The sequence below is a fragment of the Oreochromis aureus genome, linkage group 3, assembly GCF_013358895.1.
Source record: "Oreochromis aureus strain Israel breed Guangdong linkage group 3, ZZ_aureus, whole genome shotgun sequence".
Lineage (NCBI taxonomy): Eukaryota > Metazoa > Chordata > Actinopteri > Cichliformes > Cichlidae > Oreochromis > Oreochromis aureus.
In genome coordinates, this window is record NC_052944.1 from 45,072,992 (window position 1) to 45,097,765 (window position 24,774).

At 39.8% G+C, this 24,774-nt stretch overlaps 2 protein-coding genes across 2 annotated transcripts in view; one reads left to right on the forward strand and one right to left on the reverse strand.

Annotated features, from left to right (window-relative positions):
- The window catches only part of LOC120439390 (zinc finger protein 771-like), an 844,755-nt gene that overhangs the window by 109,998 nt on the left and 709,983 nt on the right, over positions 1-24,774 (forward strand). The window lies entirely within an intron of this gene.
- On the reverse strand, positions 5,846-8,615 carry LOC120439392 (polymeric immunoglobulin receptor-like). Its single transcript, XM_039610339.1, has 5 exons — positions 8,499-8,615; positions 8,003-8,338; positions 7,228-7,548; positions 6,488-6,672; positions 5,846-5,975 (listed from the first exon to the last, which is right to left on the reverse strand). The coding sequence occupies exons 1-5, from the start codon at positions 8,536-8,538 to the stop codon at positions 5,961-5,963; spliced, it is 897 nt and encodes a 298-aa protein (XP_039466273.1). The 5' UTR covers positions 8,539-8,615; the 3' UTR covers positions 5,846-5,960.

The following is a 24,774-nucleotide window of genomic DNA, read 5'->3' on the forward strand; positions in this document are numbered from 1 at the left end:
ATTTATAGTAGAGATGGACCGATCCGATATTAGGTATCGGTATCGGTCCGATACTGACGTAAATTGCTGGATCGGATATCGGTGAGAAATAAAAAATGTAATCCGATCCATTAAATATCAAAAAAGCACCTCACAAAACTTGCCACACAGCGTAACTCGGCTCATAACCGTAGCACGTTGGAGCAGTGCGCTCACGTCATAGAGCTGCTGTGTGTATTTGTAGCCTCGCTAGCAATCCAGCATTTCATCTCCGAGGAAGTGATCCCAGAGAGAAGTAAAGCAAGTGTGTAAGTTCATCTCTGAATGTTTGTAAAGCGTTCCCACGTTAAGCTTAACAACCGATATATGGAGCGACTGCCTCTCTCTCTCTCTCTCCTGCCGCTACTTCAATCGTGAAACTGCTTAATGATCAGCTGATCGGCTTTTCTGTCGTCGCGAGTCCGTCTCTCTTGTTTGTTTTGGCCCACTTTGCACCAGAAAGAGGAAACCAGCGGCTGAACAACAGCAGCACGTTTAAGCTTCACAAGCTGTTGTTAGAATTTATTTAATATTACTTTCTACACCAGGATCCTTTTCTACGTAGCTGACGGCTGGTAACTGTGCAGGGGCGGATCTAGCAAAGTGTAGCCAGGGGGCCGATAGGGGCATGAACAGGGAAAAGGGGCACAAAGACATACTTTTCTTTCTTATTCTCATTTAAAATGTCTAGCTTTTAATAAATAATTATCTGAATCTTACACCCAAAGTTTTAATCTGATGTAAAATGTATAGAAGTCCATTACTGTATATAGTAACTGTTAAGTCTAATATACCCTAGTAAGCTATAGTACTTTTTCCTTTGGGAAGGTACCGTCTGTGCAGTCTGCAATTCTGTTGAAGAAAGATGTTGAATCTATTTAATTATTCTTGAAAAATAATTTAATTCTGTGCATTTTTTTTCACACTGCATCAAATTAAAGTTGATTACGTTGATTAAGCATTATCAGGTGGAGGGTGGGGGGTGGTTCCCTATTTTTTTTTTGCTGGGAGTTTACAACCCTATTAGTTAGGTTGCTTAATATTTCTGCTAAGTACTCTTTAAAATACCAGAATAGGGAGGATGGAGTAGGTTTAAGTTTATTAGATTGATCAGTGTTGCTGAACTATGAAATATTTTGGGTGCAGTGTATTTTTTACATACAGGTATAACAGAATAGCTTTAGTGTTGTTGTTTATTTAAACTTGAGTATGAACTTATACAAAATGCAGCAAGATATTAAAAAAACAGTTTTATTGATTAAAAAAACACTATATCGGATTAATATCGGTATCGGCAGATATCCAAATTTATGATATCGGTATCGGTATCGGACATAAAAAAGTGGTATCGTGCCATCTCTAATTTATAGTCTAAAAACCCTCTTTAATTCTACTAAATCTTGATCTAAAAAACAATACACCTTCATTTCACTCACACTTTTAAATAGAGCTCTTTCAAACATAAAAATAAACTCAACCTCTCATACCATCACTCATGCATTTCTTGAATTAAAAGCACTTTCAAACTTTAAAACATCCTACTTTACATCACAAAGGAAATATATTTCATACACACTTTTAAATGTTCTAACCTCTTTCAGACGCCATAAATCGTCTCACACGCACTGCCTTTTCTCTCTCAACCTCCCACTTTTTCACTCACTCAGACAAATCATGCAGAGACATTCAAATCAAATACTGACAGCATTCACACGGTTAAAATCACTCAAAATAGGCTTTCATACGAGTATCTTGGACATGCCTTCCATAATCAGAAAGAGCAAGTCAAAAAGAAAAAAGAAAAAGAAAAACTGAAACCTCTCATCGTCCTCACAGCTTCTCCCCACACACACATAACTGAAAAATAAAACACACCAGCCTTTATGGCTCAAAATATATACATCTATCAAAATTCAGTCATTTACTATACATCCACACTAATATATTCAAACTGTATTTATACTCTCGTAATAAGCAAAACCAGCCTCTTAATTACAGGCATTTAGCAATATTGGCAAACAATAGTTATAAAGCTCAATACTCTCGAAACTGAAACCACCCTCTCTGCGCGTCACCGCTCCTCATTTGCATTTACACACACCATCAGTGCACATCAGACACAGAGACTGATCTTACTCATAGATCTCATATTTTATATTACACAGAGACGTCTTTATATTTACAACTGCAGTATTAGGCCTGACATTTCAAAACCTACACAATTTCGACAAATTTAAATTAACGGTCCAACTGATAAACTCCCTGAGTTTTTTGTCATCAATTAACCAGTCTCGGCCCCGGACCGTGGTCACATATCTAATGCCCTAACACAATTTAAAAGCGTCAACCAACTCAACCCCTGCTGAGAAGCTCTATTTTCGGGCATTTCACATCCCAGGCTTCCCCGAAGCTTTAAGTTAAAGTTACACGCCCGAAACCCGGTTTCTACTGACCAAAAAAGTGCAAACCACCGCCCCGGACGGTAAACTGACCTAGTCAGTAGCTATTTTGGGCCGTCCCCAGTTGCCCACAATTGCCAATCGGACTATCCCTTCCCAAGGAAAATCCTGACCGTCGCCAGGAAATTTGGAGCGTCACCTCCGAACAATGCACTTCTCAGAATTCCCAGAATCCCGTACTACAAAAATTTAATTACTTTTGAAGACACCCCATAAAATTACACAAGCAATGTTATTGATGTCCAAGCCCGGCTTTATATTCAATTAAGACTTAACTGTCACAAACTCTTCGCCAATAACCTATAACTCTAAATTCACTCTGCAGTCCAACTGCTTTAAATACACTTATTCTCTTTACTCTTTACTTATTTTCTCTTATTCTCTTTACTTATTTTCAACGTTTCATTATCATTACTTCAACTTCAATTCTCATGAGATTTTCACCAAAATCAAAGCAGACATTTAGCAGTAATTTCAGTGAGTAAACTTTTAATTTTGTAGTATCCAATTGGCACATTTTGGAAATAATTCAACAGGTAGTGCCTTACCTTTGAATAAGCCGGCTTATGTCCACTCACTTCGACCACTGACTCGTGTCTGCCCGTTCGAGCACCTCGGACCCTCTCGGTCTCAACCTCCAAGTCTCTCTACTCAACCCTGGCCAATGCACCAAATGTTACGGGTCCGAAATTGAGGACGAGAGTAAAACAATCATGGTCCAGAAGAGGTCGATCAAACAATTGATTTTTAATGAATACACGCAGCGTGGGGAGACGTACACTGGAAACCATCAGTTGTAAATCCCCGACCAAAAATACACTTCAGATTGCTTTTATAACATCAGGGTATTATGACGCCCCTCTTTGCGTTTACAAGCACATAGTTTGCATCTTAAGAACATTCTTTGCCCCTTGTACAGACAATGATCTATTCTAAGAAATAAATGCAGACACAGAAGTTCCCCTTTCTGGCATCCTCTTTCAAATATGGTGATGATCTCAGGCCTTTGAGGTCCCCATGGACTTGTCCTCCTCTTTGCGTCACCTGTTGCTAGGCAAACTCAAATGCAACAAGAAGCTGAATACATTCAGGCCTTCACTCAGCCACTATTTTACTGTAGCAATATACTCAGCATATAAGCTTTTAAGATTATAGATTTAACTCAACGATTTAAAGTGGTTATAACTGCACCTGTAATAAACATGTTAATATGTGATTATGATAACACCTATAATACAAATTATAACATAATGCCAGCAACTTCAATAAATGCTTGGATGAAATGATAATTAATGCAATGATAAAGATGATGGTTATGTAAAATTATCCCTGTAATTCCACAAACGGAATACAGTTACTCATATTTTGTATTGTAAATACGTAACGGCGGTACATGTATTCCGTTACTCCCCAAAACTGAAAATACGTAACATGCTTCTCTCCTGTTGCCTGTTACTCTTCTTTAAAGAGTAACAGGCAATATTTTTTGCTGGGGATACTAACTCCTTTGATTGAGGACATGCTGTTTGAGGAAGTATGTTGCAAACGTTCATCCATCAATAGTTCATATCAAACTGTGACACAGAGCAAGACCAAAGGAGGATTTCTCTTTATTTAAACTCAGAAAGAGCAGCAAGATTCAGAAAAAAGGCACAAATTTGAGAAATAATATTGCAACATGTTCTGTTATGAAAAACATCCAGTTTTACAGTTTCAAATCTGCTGCGATGCAACAGGACTGAAGAAATAATCATCCTTCCCTGTTTTATAAACAGCTTTGAACTGTTTTTGTCTGCTGAGCTGATTGTGAATGATCAACTCTCACAAACAATTTTATTATTAAAACAAAACTCCTGCTGATGTCACGTCAAAGACGAGGGAGAGGGAGACTTGACAGAACAGCTGACTGAAGTAAGCAAACAACCACCAAGTAAAGAAGAGGAGACAACAGCAGCTTGTATTTGCTCTGTGTTCATCTTTGAGTGAATTTAAAAGCATTTAAAAGCAGATCCATCCATATTGCATGTGTTTTTTAATTATGTGTCATGTTATTTAAAGAATGAATTCACTGCTGTACTTGTTGCATTGTTTTTGCATTGCTTTGTAATATGACCTGATTCACATAATAATTACCAGTTTTAATATAAACCTTATGTCAAGTGTAGTGGAGTGTGAGGACCAAAGTGCAGGATGTTGAAGGCAGACTGATGTGAACAGAAGAGCTGATAATTGCAGGCTGATAGCAGGTTTGTACAGATCCAAAACATAAAGGTACAAAAGAAACTGAAAACTAAACTCCTGAAACATACGCTTCCATCTGATATCTTACATCATGACATTGACCTTGAACAATAAACACAAAACAAATCAATACTAAATCGATGAAGACAAATGCAGTCAAATAATAATCATATATGGGCAAATACAAGCATTTATTAAACACAAAATGCAACAATTGTCACGGCTCGGGGCAGCGGCCGTGTGATGAGAGGAAAGGAGGACTCAGATGCAACACTTACTAGAGATGCAGGGAGATTTATTCACAGGAGGCAGAACACAAGGTGGGGAAGGCACAACAGAACTAAGGATAAACTGAACTGGGAAAACTAAGCTATAGAACGGCAAACCTGAAACACGAGAGGAGGACAGCAGGGAGAGCACGAAGAGAACGCAGGGTGACACAGAGGATGAATACAGACGACGCGACGAGGAACTGAGGGAAACACTCACTATAAATACACAGAGGGACACTGGGAAATCACACACAGGTGGGAGACACAGCTGGACCTGATTAACCTGACGAGACAGGGGAACACTAACACCAGGGACCAACAGAGGGAGCACAAAGGAGAGACGCAGGTAGGAATGAAAGAAACACACAACTCAAACACTAAGAACAAATACACAATCAGAATAAACTAGACAAAGGATAATAATAAACGTAAAGCGCTGGGTCACCGACCCAGGACCATGACAACAATAACATGAAGCTTACACTTGAGTTCAATAAGAAAAATCTGTATTCCCTCAATTTAAGAAAACATCACATTAATTTGTATTTTCAAAAAAAAAGTGTCTCATAACAACAGCCAGTAGTTTCAAATACATATTAAGTAATCACATATATTTGTAAATCTTACAGTACACAAAAATATATGAAGTAAAACCAAATGTATACAACCTCTTCCAGTTAAAGTTATATTTGGGGAACAAGAGTTACAAAGAAAGTTCCCGTTGTTAACATTTAATATACAGCTACTGAAATTACAAAAGGTATTTTATAAGCAATCAGAAGCATGTGTTTATCCCAGCTTACACACAAACACACACATATACACCAACAATATGTAGGACACTAGTACATTGGCCAAAATTGAAAACAGGTTAAGTAACAAAATTTTAAATTTTGGTCTTTAATAATGCAGAGAAGGTTTGGTCCTGGTCCTTTTGGACTCTTTATGTCTGGAGGTTGGATTCAAGTTATCATACCTGAAATAACTGAAAATATAACAAATGACATAACACATGAGATGCACAAGATATATTTACCAACCTCATGCAACATCACAGTTTCAACAAATGGAAATAAAAAATAAGAAACTGAAAATTCTTTCCAGAGGAAAAAAAAAACTGTTTTAACATTGTAAATATCATAAGAAGACCAACAGATTTGCTTCAGAGCAGCATACGTGTACTTCACTGTCAGGAATCAGGGTGTAGGGGGCTTTCACAGTTTTAGATAAGACACCTTGAAATGTTGATGTTGGGGAATAACCTCAGTGAAATATGCCCTATGCTGTTATACCTACATAATTATAGAACATGTTTCTGTCTGATAAAACAGTTGTTTGCTTTGTCTTCACTATCCTCAGTTGATGTTGGAAACTTTAACAACAGGTAACATCACCTCTTTTACTACATTTCACTGAGAAAGTCCCACTGACAGCATGAATCAACAACACTCACTGAAACCTGCAACAACAGACAGAAAACAAGTGACACAAACTCACCTCCATGTTTGTGTCATTTTCTCTGGTGTTCAGTCCAAAGTTCCTCCTTGTCTTACTAATGTAGAAGAGCATGAGGAAAACAGCCATCAGCAAAACACCATCCAAGGACGCACGCACAACCAGAAGCCAGGAGGAGTCAGGACAATGTGTAGAGACTCCTGGAGTGACACTTTCACTCTGTGTCGCTGTTGTTGTTTGTGGCGTGGAAGCAGGTGGGTTTAAAGTGTTTGAAGTACAATAAACACATACACAAAAATCTAAATCAATAGTAATACAGACAAATGCAGAATAATAATAATCATGTTATGACAGGGGCAAATACAAACATTTATTAAACACAAAATGCAGCGAAATATTGATAACAAAATCTTCCTGATAGACCACAAAGTCAGGTTCAGTCTCAATCTCATCAGATCAGCTGATGGATAAGTTAATAATCTTTTACACATTAAACTGGAAAAATCTCATATAAAGCACACTACAAACATTTTCACCAAGAGTAGAAACATTCAGCTTTAGTGAAAATGTTAGATGATGTCCCTCAATTTTAGATCACAATTTCTAACAAAGCATATAATGGTAGTAGCAACAATCTCATAACAAAATCACTAAAATGTTATTTGTTGTTGTTCTCATTTTCTTTACTTTACTGTCTGAACTGTCATCATCTATTATTACTAATAGTATTTTAAGGCACATGGAATATGAAAAAAGCATACCATTTTTAAAAAAGAGCTTACCATCGATGACAAGAACATCATTATTGTCGTATGAATCTGGAGACAGAGGGTTTCCATAACCACACCTGTACCGTCCTGTGTCCGACTTGGTCAGCTGTGTGATGGTCACATACAGTCCAAATGTAGATCCTGGTCTGTATTCAATGTCGTATCTTCCACTCTCAGATTTGTTATTAGTTGTGTCAATGAGGATCTCCCCTTTATTCTTACACCGATTCTTACAAAAGAACTTCCTCTGTCCATACACAGTATTGGAACATCCCAATGTGATGTTTTCTCCCTCAGTTACTGTGCGATAAAAACCAACATTTTTACCCAGATCTGTGAAATAGAACAAAATTAGTCTGAACTGAACCTGTAAGCGGTTATATTATGATTGTATTTCATACTAAATCAGTCAAATCTGGAAAAAGATTCGTACCCGATCCCTTCAGAATAAACACTTTTTGTTTTAAAATATTTAATAAAGCCATGCAAAACATTACCTTCATACTATGAACTTGAAGGGTAGATTTACAGACCCTTGAAGTACAGAGGACTCACAGCTCGTCAATAAATTGTTGCATACTGTTGTAGGCTTTACACGGAGGTGTTAGAAATTCAATGGAAGTTATTTTAGTACAGTTGTTACATGTCAAATCAAATGCGTGTTAGTAAAATTGCTTCTATTAATTCATTAAAGCGCTTGATCTAAAAGTGGTCTGTATTGCTAAATGAGAGCTAGTCGGTGGATCTCCACGTTTTTTGACTTCAGTGACTTTTAGTACAAACTCACCATTTGAAACTCTGACCTCAAAGTCATTGTATTTATCTGGAACAGAAGATTTTCCCAAAGCACACCTGTACATTCCTGAGTCAGACTTGATCATGTGTGTGAAGGTCACAGACACAATTCCTTTTCCTGAAGATCCATCTTTATAATTAATGCTGTATCTCCCACTCTGAGCTGTGCTTCCATCTGTTTTAATGAGGATATCTTCATCTCGCTCACATTTTTCCTTACAGAAGAACTTTGTGCTTCCAGGTAAAGTTATGTGGCAGTTAAGTGAAGCATTTGCTCCTTCAGCTGCAGACCAAATATTGTGTTTTGCCTTGACGAGATCAGTTGAATCTGTCAGATGAAAAAAATAAAATAAAATGTAAAATAAGATGTATAATAACAACACTATATGGTGTGTGTAAGTATGTATTTTATTAAGTGTTTTACAAAGTTTACTTTTTTTAAAATTAAAAATCAGCATTAAAGACAAAATCAGATCATCAGTTCTCACCTGACAAGAAGCAGAAGAAGAGAAAATGAAAGATTTTCATTCTGACTTTGATCCTGATGCAGAAAAGTTGTTAAACTTCAGAAGAACAGCGTCTGACACTTCACTGCATCTGTGTCTATCATCAAAAAACAGAAGTTACTTAGTGAGTTGATTCCTTTTTACCACTTCCTTCAACTTTTTTAAAGATACATTCACCACACTCTAATGAGGATGATGATGTGATAATGAAACATATATGTGTACAAAACATTGTATATCTAACATTATGAATCTGCCTATTATTTTCATTGAGAATAAAAAGAGTTTCAGACCAAATTTGACTTTTAAATCCTGATTTAAAAGGTGGTTCAAACTCTAAGAGGAACACATGAAGCAGATTTTTTTTTCTTATAAAAACGTTCCTGGCATTTTCATCTCATTTGAAAATTTTGCTGGGTTTAAGGAATGAAGAGGAATATTAATTTATTTATTTATTTATTCATCACCATCATTTTTTATGTTGCATTTTGAGATTATGTAGTACTAAATACTGAAACTAAATGGCACAGCTGATATCAAACTAAAAAAGATCTGATCAAATATCCCACACAGAAATCTTATAAACTGAATTCATAAGCAACAACAGCAGCAACCACCTCTCAGCAACTTAGGCAAAATCTGCAGGGTCTGGGTTTGATTCTGCTTCAGGCCATTGCAAGAGCTTAACAGACAGAAAAAAATGGAAATGACACACATTTCCTGTGTGTCATTTCCTCTCACACTCTCCCCCAAGCTCATGTCTACTGTGCTATCTAAAACACACAAAAAACACCACATGTCAAAGCTGGCTCATTTCTTAGGAATTAAGAGGAATAATAATTAATTTATTATTAATGCATTTATTTATAAATCTACATCATTTTTTTGCTGTTGCATTTTGAGATTATTTCATATTAAATATTGAAAATAAATGGCAAAGTTGGCCAAATAGCGCTAAGTCTAAAATGGATTTAAAGGATTGCTTGAACATGAACCTGTTTGTAATGTCTGAAGAGGAAAACACATATCCATGTCTGTCAGTGAGGGCTGCAGTCTAAACAGAGATATCCAGAGATTTTTATTCCTCTACCTGATTGCCAATAGTAAAATATTTAAAATATAAAAATAAAAATATCCAAATCATCCCGTGCAGGTGTCTTGCAAACAATGACCTCTGACAAGCAATGGAATAAATTTCATTGAAGGTAAAAATAAATAGTTGTTGTTTTCTTCACTTTGGCTTGAGAGTTGTTTTGGACTTCTGTGAGATTTACCAGTTATTAAAGTAGGAACGAGTCACTAGAACTCTCTGCGAACTCAAAGCATGCAAAAAAGCCTCTCTCTAGTTGGAGGAAGAAGTGGGTTTGACTCACTCTCACTAACTCACTGTCAGAATGAATTTACAGTGTTTTTATAGTTAACCTCGCTGAGCAGGTGATACTGAAGGTTACTGAAGGTTAGAATCCCCTCACACTCTCCCCACACTTCTGTCTACTGTCTGCACTGTGCTAAAACACAACAAAACACCACATGTTCAAAAATCACTGCCAGCTTGATTAATAAGGGGACATACAATGAGAGCCATTTATTTGTTGTGTCCCACCCCCAGTTTACATCTAAGATAGAGTGTGAAAATGCAAAGATGGTTCCTACAGTTGCCCAGTATATGTGTAGGAAAATGGGAGCAGACAGGTGTGTTTGAAATGTAGCAATGCTGGAACTTTATGCAGGAAAAGCAGGAGCAGCATTTACAGGCTATTTATCACAAAGAATTTCTGTTCAACCAATAAAAATATTTCAACCATGATCTGGCGACAAACTAAAGTGATTTTCTCCTCTCCTTTTAAGTCTGTCATTGAGTGTCAAAGCTGAATACACACAGTAACCTGTAACATTTAAACATATGCAGTTTAAAGTTTCAGAGCTCTAATGTGCAGTGGTCAAATTAAAAAAACTACAGTAGGTCTGTGGAGATGGCACCAAGCAGCTGGACCTGTAGCTGCAACACATTGTGAGACAAACTGCACACAAACAGTTTGTGTGTTTGCGTACAGACAGCGGCAGTCATTCCAGGGTTGTAGCAAAAAAAAAAACCCTCCCACTTTAAGCCCCTGACTTTAGCACATGTCATCTCTTTTTTATTCATCATCCTCTTGTGCAGGGATAGGCAACTTCAGGCCTCAAGTGCCGGTGTCCTGCAGGTTTTAAATGTGTCCTTGAGCCAACACAGCTGATTCAAATGGCTAAATGACCTCCTCAACATGTCGTGAAGTTCTCCAGAGGCCTGGTAATGAACTAATCATTTGAATTAAGTGTGTTAACCCAGGGTGGTATCTAAAACCTGCAGGAAACTGGCACTTGAGGCCTGGAGATGCCTATCGCTGCTCTAGTTATTAATACAGGAACAGGATTTCCTTTTTACGTGTTTCTGTTTAGGTTAAAATTGGTTTGATCTGACATGAAGAAAAAATAACTCCCCTCAAGTGTGTTAAAGCAAAAGTAACACGTCTGTTTTGAAAATGTAAGAAGTAGAAATTACAGATATTTGTTTAAAAATGTAGGGAGTAAAAGTAAAAAAGTAGTCAGAAAAAAATAATACTCAAGTAAAGTACAGATACGTGAACTGAAATTTGTACTTAAGTACAGTAACAAAGTATTTGTATTTCTACCTCTGTAAACATCCATGCACACAGTAGTGAGACCACTGCAGATGCTGAGGAAATACAGAAGAAAAATCTTACAAGAAATATATATTTTTTATTTTAGTGCATGCATGTGTGCATGTCTGTATCTGCTCCTAACAGGTGGTCAATCTCAACGAACCTTAAACAAACATAATCAAATATGATGACAATACAACGCTAACATCTAAATCTTATTATCCCCAACCCCCCGCCACACACACACACATACACACACACACACAAAATGTTATGGTTAATCACAATATGTTAGTGTTGTCATCAACTTAACTGATGTTGCTTCTGGTTAAAAACTGTAAGTGAGCAGTCAGGTTGGAACAGGAAAGGAACATGAAATTGTCCAAAATGTCTTGGTGCGCTGAAGCATTAAAAGGAACCCCGACTATTATGACAAGTTCATCTAAATATGTTATAAATTATCTCCACGACATGAAAACATACTAGAGAATAACTACAATATTTCCGTTAGCCATTAAATCTTTGTTGTTTAAAACTATTTTGGAGCCGTGGGAGCAGCCATGTTTTTGCGCACTGAATGCATTCTGGAAGGATGACATATATTGGTTGTCGGCAGTATAGGCACTTTCATTCAGCTAACTTGCGGTTGTAGGAGAGGAACTACCATGCCGCATTGTGCAGCTTTTAGTTGTAATTTCCTGTGGAAGGGCAACAAAGGAACAGATGTAAGTCTGCACAGCTTTCCTCATGAGAGAAAAAGAAGAAAGCAATGGGAAGATGCTTGCGGTCGAGTACAACTCCAAGGTTGTGCTCTTGCCATTTTAACCCTGATGTGTTCGAGGCATTAAGTCGACCACAGTTGGTGAAAGAGCTCACAGATGCATCTAGGTATAAGCGAAGACTAAAATCAAATGCGTTCCCGACAATTTTTCCACATAAGGAGACAACGGGCCTGCGAAAAGCACGCGAAAACCTCTCAAAACCATAGAGGATAATAAAGTGAAGGTCTCAACCATTTCCACTGACAGACATCCTCAAACTGTAAAAGAAATGAGGGTCAGCAATCTCGAAAAGCTTCACCAATTTGATCCCTGGAATTTAGCTAAAGGAGTGTCCAAAGAACTGGCAGCTGAATCTAAAAGAAAGCTTTGTGAAGGTCTGGGAGCTTGGATTCCATCAATCATCTGTTGTGGAGCGCATAAACTTGTGAGGGGGATGCTTTGCTTTTGAAGGAGAAATGGATATCAGTAATACACCATGTAACCAACCGACACAGCCGTATAACTGATATTCTTGATTTCAAGTTTGTTTCAGGTATATCACTCCATGTACCTCAAATACCTCCCAAAGAGAACACATTTTGGATATGATGTGATGATCTACGCCTCCATGCTTGCTGCCCTGGATCATAACAACAATGTAAACAGGGAACAGGTATGTAAACTGCAATAATTTTCTTAAGGTTGTAAACATGGTATGCTTGGGGTGGGCATATGACAATAAAAAATCAAATTGAGATATGAAGTAATCACAATCTGCTAATCTAGGAAGATGTTTGAATCGTGCTACAGTGAATTCTTTGTGCTCTGCTCTTCCCCGTCATTTTTACTGAAACAATGCCAGTGTTCATATTAATAAAAAAGGTAAAATAAATAAGATGGAGTACTGTGATGAACATTAAATTTGTAATTAAAAAGGTTTTATGAAGACATTTATAGCAGTAGTCTTCTGTGTATGACAAAAGTACAAACTCAACTAAAATGGTGATGAAAACAAAATTGTGATATTAAAATTGTGATATTATATTTTTGCCTTATCCCTCACCCCTATGTTACGCTGGGAATTTTGTATCAAACATATATTTTCAGATTTATGTTTTTGAACAGGCTGTTTATCAAGATGGGGAAAGTGTTGGTGAACCCAAGTTCAAAATTTCATGGAGCAAAGTCCACAAGACATTCAGAGCCAGACCAGTGACTGTTGGAAAAGACTATTGTTACGTTCTTAGTCTAGGCATGTATTGAACGCAACAAGAAGGGCCAGTTTGAGGAGGGAGATTTTTCAGTGGGGCGGGAATACCAGCAACAGCTCCCAGCTCAACTCCCTCTACAGGACCTGGCTCACCAAACAACCCCCTTTCATGCAGTTTAACACACAGGAGCTCTTTCAGCTCCTTTTTCTTTGCATTCAATGGCACAGTCACATCAAAGAAATTGGCAATAAGAATGAGGTCATCCTTTTTACATCTGTCCAACTTTTCTTCAGTTGGACTTAAAGTGAAATCCTCCAATTTAAATTCCATACTAACACCCTCCCACACAAGAAAAAACTGCCAACCAGAAAAGTAGAGGCAACAAAGAACACAGGTAACCGACTTGCAACAACGGCAACGAAGAAAGAACAAAGAACGAACGAGCCCACACCCCAAGTCAACCCGACGAGATGAAAAAAAAGGACGGACGAGCCCCCAATTCATGTTACGTTCTTAGTCTAGGCGTGTATTGAACGCAACAAGAAATTGGCCCCACTCACGCTCCACCCAAGAAAGAACACAAGCAGTAGTATCTTTTAAAGTGCTAAGCAGCCATTTATTTGCTTCAGCAGTGAGCAGTGCCAAAAATAACAAACAAAACTCCCTAATGGTCCCTATGCTTTCCTACACAAATGAAAACCAACCAAAAGACAATTCACTTACCTAACTTTCTAAACGAAAAAACAGGAGAAAACTTAACCAACAAAAATGGCTTCTCACGCCTACTAGGCTGCTGCAGTGAACAATATATACAAGGTGAACAAAATACATAATTGCTACTTTACAAATCTATGTACAGCTATTTGCAAGATTAAGGTACTAACGCCAGACACATACACACATACACACACACACACACACACACACACACACACACACACACACACACACACACACACAAGGTTATACTTGCAAAACAATGGGCAAAGACACTCTACGAAACAACGAATCAAAACCACATGCTCTTTGTTGGATGGTGGAGGCTAGGAGAGAGGGGGCCAGGTGGCTGTCATCTGGTGGTTAAATACTGGAGGTGATCAACCAATTATCCAATCCGAGGACAGGAAGAGACTCCACCCAACTACTCAGCAGGCACGCCCACCTCCTAAGAAAGAAAAGGGGAAGAAAAACCCGCAGCCATCCTCTGGTGGGAGGAGTCACACATAAAACAAACACTGACAATTTTGGATCATAACACTATCGCTACATGGCAGCTATGATACCAGATGTTCTCTCTGCTCTGTTGGATTCAACCTGAGACATGGACATCCACATAGCAAAATTGGTATGGCCCAGATCTGGCCCACACAATGTGCTTACAATGGCCCACATACCGCAAAGAATGACGGCCCTTTGGTGGCCCAGATCTGGTTTGCTAGAGGTGGCCCACACATAGGCCAGCACAAGGCCAATTGCAGACACACTGCTGGCCCTGTGCTGGCCCAGGACAGTTTCAGCTCTGGCCCCAGATTTTAGCCTTATATGTACCTTAATCAAGCCATGTAATAACAACATTTGCCGGAACATAATGTAACTCTGTTCAGACAGTGAATGGACTGATTCTTATATACCACTTTTCTACTCACCCAGATTACTCAAAGTGCTCTTTACAACATGCCACATTCACCCAAACTTTCTCAAAACTCAGTGCTTCCTAACTACATTCATACTCTTGACATGCAGACTGGAGGAGCCAGGGATCGAACCACTAACCTTCCGAGGTGTAGGTGAACTGCTTTACCTCCTGAGCTACAACCACCCACCGGTAAACATGAGTAAATCCTCAGTACGTTTTGGATAAAGTGTACACTCACTAACCTGTCAAACCTGCATTTGAAACGTTGGCTACTGTTAAATATCAACACTTCACCGAGTTTTTTTGATTCCTTACAGGCATCCGATGGAAGACCAAACACTGCTCAATAGACCATTTCACACTTTATTATCTTACACAATTGCTCCTAGGAGGGAGATGCGTCCTGCTTAACACGTTGCCGTGGATCTCAAAATGGTGGTGCGCCCCTAACAGTTTTATTACAGAAGCTCTCTCACTTTAGTCTACACAACAGTGTCTCAGTAACTTTCCACTAGAAGATGGTCCCCTGTTATCTACTTTTTCCCAGGCCAGTGTGGGCGAGAGTCTACAGCAGGGATGTCGAACTCCAGGCCTCGAGGGCAGGTGTCCTACAGGTTTTAGATCTCACCCTGGGTCAGCACACCTGAATCAAATGATTAGTTCATTACCAGGCTTCTGGAGAACTTCAAGACATGTTGAGGAGGTCATTAAGCCATTTAAATCAGCTGGACACGTCTAAAACCTGCAGGACAGGTGCAGGAGTTCAACACCTGTGGTCTACAGCATTCTACCCCCCAAGGTAACGAAGTCTAATGCATTTATTCTTCAGGGCCGTGTCCACTTAATACTACACTATATGGTTATATGGCATTTTAGTTAATATAAAGCACAGAACTGAGGCACTTCAAATTTAATCCCAACACTACCATAGCAATATAGCATTGCAACATGGCATTTAGGTCTTCTAACTAAAATAGGAAAATAGGAACATAAATAGTGCCATCATTGCCAGACCTGGCCCACATCTGGTTGACATACACCCTGCCATGACACCAGTCAGTCAGGAGTGCCAGCTTGATGCTGGATCTGGGCCAGACCTGTTTTCTATGAGCCTGGGCCACATAAACCAAAACACAATTGGGCCAGATGTGGCATGCCATCACATAAACAGTGCCATCTATGCCAGGCCTGGCCCATATCTGGATGGCATACACTCTGCCATGACAGAAGTCAGCCAGCAGTGCCAGCTCGACACCAGATCCGGGCCAGACCTGTCTGCTATATGGGCATGAGAGTGAACCTGACACATGTTATGGCTCCAAAAGAAAGACTACCCAGATCACAAATTATTTTAAAACACAACAGTTTTCACGTTTCAAGTAGCTGCATCATTACAAATAAAAAGAAGTACACTCGAGTTCAAATATCACTAACATTCATGTAAGTGATATTTGAACTGGGGCTCGTTGGCTGGTACGAAGATTCTTGCCCCAGTTTGCAACCATTGCGGGCCCTCTTACTGCCTTGACCAGCAAGGACCAATGGAATCCTGTAACCTGAACAGCACAATGTGAAAACATGTTCAATATGCAGAAAATCTACCTGTGTACAACCCCTGTTCTCAGGAGCCTGGACTTCAGTAAGACATTTCTGGTCCAGGTGGATGCCTCTGCAATTGGCCTGGGAGTAGTGCTGGCCCAAGTGGACCCTGGAGAAGAGCATCCTGTCCTATACCTAAGCCAGAAGCTACTGCCCCGAGAGACAAACTACTCAACTGTGGAGAAGGAGGCCTTGGCCATTAAATGGGCACTAGAGAAACTCAGGTATTATTTACTGGGACGGGAATTTGAGCTGGAAACTGACCACCGAGCGCTCACCTGGATCAATTCCATGAAGGACCATAACAGCCGGCTGACAAGATGGTACCTCTCACTGCAGTCTTTCAGATTCACCATCCGACACCGTCCAGGCAAGCTCAATGTGGTGGCAGATTACCACTCCAGGTTGCCGCACAACAACAACCCCCAGGTGGGAGAGGATGGTGTGACGGAGTTACACCGTCCCGGGCTTCAGACAGCCGACCAGGGAACATACATGCACACCCACCATTAGACTCTGCACTCGTCGTGCTGGGTTACTATTGCTGCATGTCTTTTAGTCGACTGGGCAGATAAATATTTTGAGCGATACAGAGGGTGGCGAACATATTTTTTCCACTTACCCTTATTATGATGAGCAGTAGGATCCTGCAGATCATCTTCTCCCTGTGAGAGAAGACGGAGGTGAAGAGTCATCAACACATGAGGTCAAGGGTCAGTCAGTACAGCTAGAAGAAGAAAAATCTACAGTCTGACTTCATTCACGCGTTACCAGAGATGGGCAGTAGCGCATTACTTGTAACGCGTTACTGTAATCCAATTACTTTTTTCAAGTAACGAGTAAAGTAAGGGATTACTATTGCAAAAACGGTAATTAGATTACCGTTACTTTCCCGTAGGAACGCTGCGTTACTGCGTTACTAAAACCGTGATTTTTTTGCGAGAATGTCTCATGACAGTGACGTAAGCGAGTGCGACGTTCGTGACAACAGCTGTGTGCAGATCAACAATGGATAATATATCGAGTGCGGGAGAGAGTATGAGCATGCAGCGTTTAAAGCGTGGAAGTACTGACCTTATTTTGAGTTTGATTCCATAAAAAGTGACAAAAACATTAGCGTCCGTTGTGCGTGGGAAGAAAACTTATTTTTACAGCAAAAAAAAAAAACCCTAATCTTCCAAGCAAGCACCGAGTGCGCTATGACTGTAATGGGAAATTCACAGAGAAACTCGTGGATTCTTCAACTGACCGCTGCGGCACACCTGCACCAGGGTAAACCTCCTCCGCCTACCCCACTCCTGCTTTACAGGTGAAAATAGAGCAACAGGAACCAGAGGTGGGACCAAGTCAATGTTTTGCAAGTCTCAAGTAAGTCTCAAGTCTTTATCCTCAAGTCACAAGTCAAGTCTAAAGTAATGTCAGGCAAGTCAGAGTCGAGTCTCAAGTCACTGGTGTAAAAGTCCGAGTAAAGTCACAAGTCTGAAACTTTGAATTTCAAGTCCTTTCGAGTCTTTAAAAAAAAAAAAAGAAAAAAAAAAGAATGTTGCAGTTATATGCTAAATGTAAATATTAGACCATGTGATTTTTAAATCAGACTTTTTCTCAACACATGATGAAATAGTGAACTTAGAAAATATACACAAATTGTGAAATTGCCCCTCTAAAAAATGCAGCTCAATTAAACTTAGCTCCAAGAATAATTTTCACCGATAATTCTGAGATAAGCTGCATGTTATTCTTGGATGCGCTTGTAGGACCAGCTTTAAAATCGCATGACAAAAATATCATACACATTAAAAAAAACAGTATCACCAACGTAGCCTGGACAACATTTGCTAGTTAGATGAAGTCAGCTATCTCATCGTAGCAAAAGAGAAGCACCACCTACCGTTCTTTATGCAACTTCAACTGTCGGACAAAGTTGGAAGTTGTTCCATCTCTGTCTGTGATTCTCTTCTTGCATGTTTTGCATATTGCATTTCGTTTTTTTGTTGACTACTTCATACTTTATGTACCTGAAAAAAATAACTCCTCGCAGCATTTTTGAGCGTTTTTTTTTCTACTTAAAAAAAATCTGGTTAATTTGATTGGCTGTGCTACAGCTCACGCACACATACGTACGGAGTGTGGTTTGAATAAATGAATGAATGAATTGAATTAATGGTGCACACTTTCTATATAATATGCGTGTTAAATTTTAGATTTGGGGTGAAATATCAAGTCTTTTCAAATAAACCGGTTCAAGTCCAATTCAAGTCCCAGGTCATTGGTGTAAAAGTCCAAGTCAAGTCACAAGTCTTAGAACATTTTTTCAAGTCAAGTCTAAAGTCATAAAATTAATGACTCGAGTCTGACTCGAGTCCAAGTCATGTGACTCGAGTCCACACCTCTGACAGGAACACTAGTCTTTGATTTTATTTATTTTCTGCTGTGTTTTACTTGCATCTATTTGAAAGAGTGAGTGTAAACACAAAAAAATATTTTATTTTATGTGCTGGAATGTGCAGAAAATAGGTTTAAATGTTAAACAAATTTCTTCCAGTCAGAGAATGTTGCAAATAATAAAATTTTTGCTTGATGCATGGAGCTAAAAGATTAAAACTAATAAAACAAGTTTTAAAAAGAGACTTTTTCATTTGATTACATTTTGTATGATGGATTATGCAGAAAAAGTAGAATTGGGCTGAAAGATCTATCGCTTTATCACCTATTCAGGTTGTAAATCGTGTTTTTAAAAAGTAACTAAGTAACTAAGTAATTAATTACTTTTGAAAATAAGTAATCAGTAAAGTAACGGGATTACTTTTGGGGGGAAGTAATCAGTAATTAGTTACTGATTACTTTTTTCAAGTAACTTGACCAACACTGCTCGTTACAACATCTGATCCTGTTCATGATCCTGATTATTACACTGACTGACCAAATATAGAAGAACTACAACCACTGCAATGGAAGCAACCAAAAGAAATGATGTCATGTTAAAGTTTTAAAAACTGTAAAATTTGTTTTCTGTCACAAAGTGGTGCTATGTTTCAACTGAAATAAATTATTAAAGCTCCTTAGACTACAATGACCTGGATGACTGAGAACCTTCACAGACAAATTATTAAAGTTATTTTCTCAGTTCTCCCAAAGCTTCCAGCTCACCCAGAATAAATATAATAAAGGTTTCATGAGTATCACTGATATATTAGCACTTATTTCACTATTTAAGCAGAATGCTTCTGTTTATACTTCCAGTGTTCTATTAACTTTTATATGATTTATACAAACAAAATATCCATAAAATCATAAAATAATGTTTATTTAAATAATTTTAAAAAAACAGACATCAAGTGAGACAGTTTCCTGAAAATAAAACTTTAACTGCAGTTTGATGGTCGGTGTCAGTGTTTGGTGTTTGAGCTCTCCTAAAGCCAAATGCAACTACTGACCTATAAATACACTGTGTCAGTACTGTACAGCAGTACAGTACAGCACTGTTTTACCACAAAGATGATCTCACACCTGACTCGGATGCTAATAGTAATACTACAACATTATCACATTAATAGCCTTCATATAAAGGGCTACATCTGACTGGTGTATGTAAAGGACCAGTTCATCAAATTTACCAAAGGTAAGATTAAACTGGATGCCAACTGGTTTCTGAAAACATGGAGATAAATACTAACGTGCCACATTCTGGTTTTCATTATTATGTTTGATGAGATTTATTATACAAAGTAAAAAACAAACTTGTGGTTACAAACCCTCTCCTGTGTTATTCAAATGCATCTTTGTTTATTCAAAGATAAATTTAAATGACACTGTTCTTTGTTCCCATTTTCTAGTTCTAACATAGACACCAATAACAAGTCTGACTGGTCAAAAAGTGTTTTTGTTTTCACATCTTATCTGACTGCTTCTGCTTTTCGTTGTGGCATTTCTACACTTAAAGTAGAGAAAGTGTCTTCCTAACCAAATAAGCACAAAGTCAATTTGATATGTGGGGGCCATGTCATGACAATCCAAGTTGATGAGCACTTCATATGCATGCACCACAGCCAAGCTGGAAGCTAGTTTGTCGTGTCTATTGACCCAGACAGTGGTTCAGTGGCAAACACAGGCCATGTCCACACTAATACGTTTTCGTTTGAAAATGCATCTTTTTCTCTCCGTTGTTGCGTTTTTGGTCAAGGAAAACGCAGCGTTTTGAAAACGCTCTCCAAAGTGGATACATTTGAAAACGACGTTTTAGCGTCACAGTGTGGACAGCGTAACCCCAGTCTTTCGGAAATGAATAGAATAGCCTTTATTGTCATTGTACAGGGTACAACGAAATTGGAGTGCCACTCCCTTGGTGCAAAATGCAATAATAAATATAAATGTAAAATATAAAAGGTACAATAAAACAAACGTAAGTACTCAAACAAAAGTAAGTATGATATTTACAGGATAGCAGCATTAATATAATGACAGTATGACAGTATGAATAGCAGCATAATATAATGACAGTGACAGTATGGTATGGCTAAGCAGGTTCAATTGTTTTTGCGCTTATTTACAACGGTGATAGCTCTGGGAAAGAAGCTATCCCTGAATCTGTTTGTCCTGGTTTTATGTGACCTGTACCGTCGGCCTGATGGTAATAGTTCAAACAGTTGATTGCTGGGGTGAGAATGGTCCTTGATGATATTGCCAGCTCTGCTGAGGTACCGAGAGTTTGCAATGACCTCCAGGCTGGGCAGAGAGCAGCCAGTGATCTTCTGGGCTGTGTTGATGACCCTCTGCAGTACTTTCCTGTCTGCAGCTGAGCACCCTGCATACCATGTTGTTATGCCGTACGTTAGGATGCTCTCTATGGTGGCTCTGTAGAATGGCACCAGCAGCCTCTCCTCCAGGTTGTTCCTCCTGAGCACTCTCAGAAAGTGGAGATGCTGCTGGGCCTTTTTTACCACCGCCGTGGTATTTGCAGTCCAGGAGAGATCATCAGAGATCTGAACGCCCAGAAACCTCATGGAGTGTACCCTCTCCACACGGTTCCCATGAATGTAAAGTGGGGCCAGGTCTGCTCTTCCCTTCCTGAAGTCCAAGATGAGTTCTTTAGTTTTCGTGGTGTTCAGTTGGAGGTTGTTAACTGAACACCACTCAGTCAGTCTGTTGACCTCATCTCTGTAGTCCGACTCATCCCCCCTTGAGATGAGTCCAACCACTGTGGTGTCGTCCGCAAACTTTATGATGGTGTTTGAGAGATAGGTAGGGGAGCAGTCGGATGTGTAGAGCGTAAACAGGAGGGGACTCAGAACACATCCTTGTGGAGACCCGGTGCTGAGTGTGATGGTGCTGGACAGGTGGGGGCCGAGTCTGACAGACTGTGGTCTATTTGTCAGGAAGTCCTTGATCCAGAGGCAGATGGGGGTGGAGAGTCCCAGGTGAGACAGTTTCTGGACCAGGATCTCCGGGATGATATGATTGAATGCTGAGCTGAAGTCCAGAAAGAGCATTCTCACATAGCTTCCTGTGTGTTCCAGGTGACTCAGCGCAGTGTGGAGCGCTATGGTGATAGCGTCCTCAGTGGATCGATTAGTCCTGTAGGCAAATTGGTGGGGGTCTAAAGTGGGAGGCAGACTGGCCCTGATGTGCTGACAGACCAGTCTCTCAAAGCACTTCATCACTACAGGCGTAAGTGCAACAGGCCTGTAGTCATTTGGGCTGACCACAGCTGTCTTCTTGGCGATGGGGATGATGGTGGAGGTTTTGAGGCAGGGCGGGACGGTGTTTAATGACAAGGAAAGGTTGAAGATTTTAGTGAAGACTCCGGTCAGTTCGTCAGCACATGCTCTGAGAACCTTTCCATGTATTCCATCAGGACCTGCCGCCTTCCTGGGATTCACTGACCTTAGAACACACCTCACTTGATGCTCCCTAAGTGTTAGTGTGCCGGTGCTGGGGGCGGTGGAAGTGGTGTGACAGCTGAGGGTCTGGTCGTCTCAAAGCGGGCGAAGAAACGATTTAGATCCTCAGCCAGCGAGGCATCAATCCTAGATGTCGCCTGGTTATTGCTTCTGTAGTTGGTAATGTGATTAATCCCCTGCCACATTTTTCTGGGGTCGTTGTCGGCAAAGTGATCTTCAATCCTCCTCCTATAGGCAGCCTTAGCTTTCCTGATGCCTCTACTCAGGTCTGCCCTGGCCGCCCCTATACGCAGCCCTGTCCCCTGACTTGAAGGCAGTGTTGCGGCTTTTTAGGAGGGATTGCACTTCGCTATTCATCCAGGGTTTTGATTTGGAAACACCCTGACCCTTTTGTTGACGGTGACATTGTCAACACAGTTCCTGATGTACGAGAGTACAGTGTCCGTGTACTTCTGGAGGTTGTGGCTGGAGAATAAATCCCATACAGTAGTTGAGAAGCAGTCCTGCAGTTGAGAGAGGGCTCCTTCAGGCCAGGTTTTTATTGTCTTTGTCTGGGGCTTTGTTTTTCTCAGCAGGGGGTGTAGGTGGGGTGAGGGACATGCAGAGGTGGTCAGATCCAGCCAGGTGGGGGAGGGGTGTCGCTCTGAAAGCATGCCTGATGTTTGAATAGACATGATCCAAAGTGTGTTCTCCTCTCGTAGCAAAGTCCAGAAACTGGACGAATTTAGGAAGCACAGTCTTTAGGCACGCTTTGTTAAAGTCACCAGCGACAATAAAAACCCCATCGGGGTGGGCCAGCTGTTGTTTGTTTATGGTGTTGAGCAAGAGGCTGAGAGCCGTGCCGACGTTCGCATCCGGCGGTATATAAACAGCTATCACAATAACTACCGTAAACTCCCTCGGGACGTAAAAAGGTCTGCACGAGACTGCCAGAACCTCCAAATCAGGAGAACAGTGTGTGTGAATGATCCTGCTGTTACAGCACCACTCGTTATGCACATAAACACATAGCCCCCCTCCTCTGCTTTTACCTGAGTTGCTGTTTCTGTCGTGCCGGTGTAGCGTGCGGCCTGCTAACTCGACTGCAGCGTCGGGAATCAGCGGGTGAAGCCACGACTCCGTAATAAGAATAATGCTGCAGTGGTGGCTCGTGGTGGCTATCTGTAGCTCCAATTCGTCCAATTTGTGGGTGATGGATCTGGCGTTCGATACGAAAAGGCTCGGAAGTGCTGGCCGGTGTGGTTGTTTGCGTAGCCTAGCATCTGAGCCTGACCGGCATTCCCTCTTCTGCTTTCTCTCCCTCCGTCGCCTCCTACGCTTGCTGGGCGGGCAGACCATCCACGGTGACCTTGGCGGTCTCGCTATCTCCTCCAGGATGTTGTGTGTTCGCTGATAGTCACCAGAAACAGACTACTTTCAAACTATATTTGAAACCTAGGTCAATTAGGTTCTGACGACTGTAAGAGATGGCGGCGTTGCAAACATTTAAAAATATACACAGTAAAAGTAAAAACGAGCACCAAACTGGAGAGCTAAGAGCCGCTGCACCTGTGCGCGCCGCCATCTTGCTTCAAAATGATGACGCATTTGAGTCATATGATGTGACCAATTAAACTAAGATAGCGGAGGGCATTATACAGCAGTTGTTTTGTTTACTCTCAATTTTGACAGCCCTATTAAAGATTAATGTCAGTTCGTACATGCTCCAGATAGCTTTTCTTCAAATTCTTTAATTCTCACTCGCTTTTGCAACTTTGTACTTTTGTATTATTGGGAGCAACAACTCCACCTCGTTGTCAGTCCATTTACAAAACTCTATGCTTTTCTTCAACGTTTTGCCGTGACATTTCAAAGACCCGGAAAGTAAATAAACGGCAGACAGATGTTGCACAAATAATCGAGATGAAGCTCAGGAAGTACAAGAATATAAGAAAAACATACGTTTAATTGGTGCACCCATACGGTAAAAAAATATATTTTTCCTGGCCAAAATATATTTCAAATATATGGTAAATATATTTTGTATTTGTGATGCTCCCAAAAAATATATTTTTGAAATTGAAAATATATTTCTTTCAAACCAAAATACATTTCAAAACATATTTTAGGGTGAAGAAAATACATTTCCAACCTTACAGTAGAATGCATATCAAAGTATCCTTTATTTAAAATGTATTTAGTGCAATAATGATGATAATGATAATAATACTAAAAGTAACATGTTTTATGCACATCTGCAAAAAACAGTTGGATTCAAACAAAACAGAGTCAAAGGTCTATCACGAATTAGGTTGTTTATTCATTTGCTTACAGTATTTGACATTACACAATATCTCACTATAATGTAGCGTTCATTGACTTTGAAATTATCTGTTAGTGATACAGTAAACAAGATACAACAACTGCTATGTACACTTTAGTTTTTGACAATATATACAATATAGTACTTAAAGGAACACACTCCACTTTTTTTGGAAATAGGCTCATTCTCCAT

Coding starts and splice junctions, on each gene's coding strand:
- LOC120439392 (XM_039610339.1), bottom strand. CDS start 8,538: ATGAAAATCTTTCATTTTCTCTTCTTCTGCTTCTTGTCAG. Junction 7,549..8,002: donor TGAGGTCAGAGTTTCAAATG/GTGAGTTTGTAC, acceptor TCTATTTCACAG/ATCTGGGTAAAAATGTTGGT. Junction 6,673..7,227: donor TGATGTTCTTGTCATCGATG/GTAAGCTCTTTT, acceptor AAACAACAACAG/CGACACAGAGTGAAAGTGTC.